A 3,894-nucleotide genomic window follows, 5' to 3' on the forward strand; every position below is an offset into this window, starting at 1 on the left:
GGGCGGGGCCGGGCGAGCGGGCGTGCTGGGCAGGCTCATGCAGCCCCGAATTACAACGTTCCCGCAGCCTCCACCCAGGCAATACAGTCCCCCGCTGGAGGCCAGGAAAGTCTGTGGAGAAAAGAGACGAGGGGAGGGGAGGGAGAGGAGAGACAGGAGGGGAGACGTGGGAGGGAGGTGAAGAGAGGTGTCAGAAAGGACAGACACATAGAAGAGTTAAAGACAGAAAAAGAGAGGCAGGGGTGAGGATCCCAGGGGCTGTCAATCAGGGGCAGGGGTGGGTGGAGTGAGGACCAAGCTCTGTGGGACAGTGAGGCAAGAGGCTAGGGACGAGGGAGTAAGAAGGGGAGGGAGGACCGAACACAGACAGGCCCCTTCTCGTCTCCGAGATGCGTCTGCAGGTGACAAGGGCTCGGTTCCCCCGTGTGTCTGGGTTACGTGATGCTGGGGACATGCTGACCAGGGCATGCTGGGAACACCTGCTCATCATGGGAAGTGGATTCACTCCCTTACTGCCCTGCGGCTGAGGCTGAGGTTGAGGCCCATGTGGGGGTGCCTGAGTCCCACGGCAGATGTTCCTGCCCCCGGACTGGGCGAGGCCAAGGCTCAGGAGTCAGGCTCTTAAAGACTGGGTGGCATGTTATGGGAGTATTTCTTGTTGACTCCAGGCTTCTCCCTGAGGTCACATTCCGTGAGAAGCCCTGGGCCCGAAGAAGCCAGTTCTCCTTTTCTGATCGCGTACAGGTAGACCTATCTCCAGCATGCTGGCACCCCCCAAGCACCTCTCCTGGGAGCCTTCCCTGGATCTTTGGTTCTCATTCCAGCGGTGTGCTGGAATCACGCAAGGGACTTGAAGTACGTGGATACCTCTGCTGGGGCCCCACAGCCCACCAAGTCAGCTTCTAGGAGATGGGGTCTGGCTCAGAAGTGCGAATGCTCCCCAGGTGATTCCAGCAGGTGGCTGGGATGAGGACCAGAGCCTAGACCTGTGCCGTGCAGCACAGCAGCCCCCTGGCACACTGGCTATGTGAGCTACAGTGACAACGAGACGAGGTCCGGAATTCGGCCCCTCAGTTCCACCGGCCACGTCGCGGGTGACCACTAGCGGACACGTGCGTCTAGTGGCTATTGTAATCCAGTGGGGCAGCCATTTCTGTCACTGCAGAAACCTCTAACAGACTTGCTGCCTTAGACCCTTCTCCGGCTGGTGTGTCAGGAGGTAAATCCATCTTAGTGCGACTTCAAGCCACGCTACCGGGCAGGGATCAGCTAGGGACTGCTCACACCCTGCCATCCTCTGCCACCCAGGAATGGTTCTGATTTATCTGGGCTTGCCCTATGCAGACCTCCAACTTCTGCGGTGACTATTCTTAATTTGGGCTGTTTATTTTGGCTGGCTAGAGCTCTCCCCTCTGCTGGTGAGAAGAGCTACTCTGAAACCAGGGGCTCTTTGGAATGCCATCTTCCCAGCAAAAATAGGGCGGGTGGAAATAAACAGCACCTGCCCCCAGCCTCACCCCATCCCTTACACCCCACCAGCTCACTGGGCTTGCCCGCAGGCCCCATCCCCTCAGGGGTCTCAGGAGCAGATGGAGCTCTGTCTGTCGCTGCCTAACTCTGACGAGGGTGGACAGGGTGCCCAGGCCCTCCCTCACACACCAGACAGCCAGAGAGGCAGCCAAGTCCCAGAAGGTGCCCCTGGCTGCCAGGGCCCAGCCTTTAGGGACCCCAGCCAGGCTCCTGGCTTAAAGACGCCAGACGTTTCCTCAGCTGCTCCCTCACCCACCTCCTCTCAGCACCTCCAGGGCTAACCCCACCCCACAAGGTTCACCAAGGAGCCGGCAAACCTGGAGTACTATTAGTTCAGAAGGAAGCCTTGCTGGTGGATGGGCCCCTGGCTTCCGGGCTGGTCCCTCACTGTTCCCCACGGCCAAATCAGCTGCCCCTTGGATAGACTCCACCACAGCCATGGTCAGGATGGCACTGAAAGATGCAAGCCCTTCTCTCCTCTTCTGCCTGGCCCCAGCCCCAGGGTTCTGCTTGGAAGCAGCCTTGATTTGAGCCTCAGACCCCTGGCTCTGCTCCACCCCGTCTTCTGCAGGATCCTCAGCGTCAGGCCCTCAGTCCAGCTTGGCAGCAGGGCTCAGCTCCTAAGATCTGGAATGCGGGCCCCTCTGGGTGAGCCTCCCTGTCCTTCCTCTCACAGACCCTGCTGCTGTTTCTCACTCTGCCCTCCGGGGCTTTGTCCACTCCATCCTGAGCCTCTTGGTCCAGCTCTGGGGCCATTTGCCTTCCTAGTATTGTTCAACTTCAGAATAATCCAGAAGCTGGCCTCTTCTCACTGCCTCCACAGCCAGCACCCAGCCACCGTTACCTCTGTCCGGGTTACTGCAGGAGCTGCTGATGGCCTTCCCCAGGCTCTTGCCTTCTCCCCTCCAGCTACGTCAACACAGAGCCCGGGCGCTCCTTCTAGAACTAGCGCCCTCCAGGGCGCACTTATGTTTCTCAGAATGAAAGCCCAGGCTGTAACCATGGCCTGCAGGGCCCAGGTGACCTGAGCCCTGCCCTCTCTCTCTGGCCCCAGCTCCCCTTTCTCTACTCCAGCTACAAGAGCTTCTGCTGTTCCTCAAACTCAGCAAATGCTCCCATCCCAGGGCCTTAGCACGCACTCTTCTGTCTCTCCACTCCTCTGTCCCGTGTCCCCTGGCCCACTCCCCTGCTTTCTTAGAGTCTTTGCTCCAGCGACATCTCGACGCACCCTCCCATCCCCTCCCACTCTAAGTCCTTAGCCTGTTTTTCTTTTGGTCATAGTGGATATTTATCTCTCCTGCCGTGTTATAGCCTAGCTGTCTATCATGCTTCTTCCAAGTTCAAGCTCATTCACTGCTCTGGTTAGCACCATGACCTCTGGGAGGTACTTGGTAAGTATTCAAGGAGTAGATGAACAACTGATGCCCTTACTGGGCCCTGAATTTTTCATCATTCTCTCCTCCCATCCCTCACTTTCAGCCTGCTACACTGGACCTCTCATCCTGCTCCAAACCTTCTTTGCGTTTTCATCTCCATGCCTCTCCTCCAGGTGTCCTGCCTGTGGTGCTTGCTCTCTTCCCTAGCTCCGATCACCAGCTTTCTTTCCCTCAGACAGATTGCACCCCCTCCGCGAAGCCTTCCCTGATCACCCTACCCAGAGATGACCTCTCCTTTCCACTTTGGCTTTTGCCTTCCACAGTTCAGTATGTGCCTCATACCCGCCTGGCGTCTCCACCCAGTAGGACTATAGCGCCGTGAGGGCAAAAGCCACGACTTGTCCATTCCATCTTTGTAACCCCGGGGTGCCACATTGCACACACAGTGGGTACCCCGCTTGTAGACTGAACAAGTGTACCCCCCACCCCCGTGAGGGCTCTGACCACCTGATACTCACGTCGATCTCGCTGAGGATGACATCAATGATGCTGCCGACAACGATCAGGAAGTCGAACACATTCCAGGGGTCTCCAAAATAGCCCTGGGAAGGGAAGAGATGGGGTCTCAGTGAGCTATGGAGGAAGCAGATGGCAGTCGGCCTGTCTGAAGTAATGCAGGCCGGCTGGGTCAGTCCAGCATGGTGCCCAGGGCTCCCCGCCCCACGGGCCCACCTGCTCCAAGACGCTTGTCCTCCTAGTCTTTTCTTCCCATCCTCCAGAACATAATGTGGTAGGAGGGCAGGGAGAGTTATTGGGACCTCAGGATTTGGGGTCCTGGTCCAGATGGGAGCTCTCACTTCCTCCAATCCCATTAAAGAGCTCTTGGGGCTTGTTAGGGTAGAACTGACAGAGGGGGGCTGGGCTGGGCACCATGGGACTGAACTGGAGGGCCACAACAGGGCAAACCGGACCCCCTGGCCTGGGCCTA

General features: G+C 58.1%; 1 protein-coding gene across 1 annotated transcript in view; it reads right to left on the bottom strand.

The window, feature by feature from the left end:
• The window catches only part of CACNA1S (calcium voltage-gated channel subunit alpha1 S), a 68,379-nt gene that overhangs the window by 15,951 nt on the left and 48,534 nt on the right, over nucleotides 1–3,894 (bottom strand). Inside the window, exons 28-29 of the mRNA XM_006155464.1 lie at nucleotides 3,425–3,508; nucleotides 55–111 (exon numbers count right to left, since the gene is read on the bottom strand). Coding sequence (XP_006155526.1) covers nucleotides 55–111; nucleotides 3,425–3,508 — 141 coding nt within the window. The remainder of the gene's footprint in view (nucleotides 1–54; nucleotides 112–3,424; nucleotides 3,509–3,894) is intronic.

Source organism: Tupaia chinensis, unplaced genomic scaffold, assembly GCF_000334495.1.
Source record: "Tupaia chinensis unplaced genomic scaffold, TupChi_1.0 Scaffold000453_2, whole genome shotgun sequence".
NCBI lineage: Eukaryota > Metazoa > Chordata > Mammalia > Scandentia > Tupaiidae > Tupaia > Tupaia belangeri.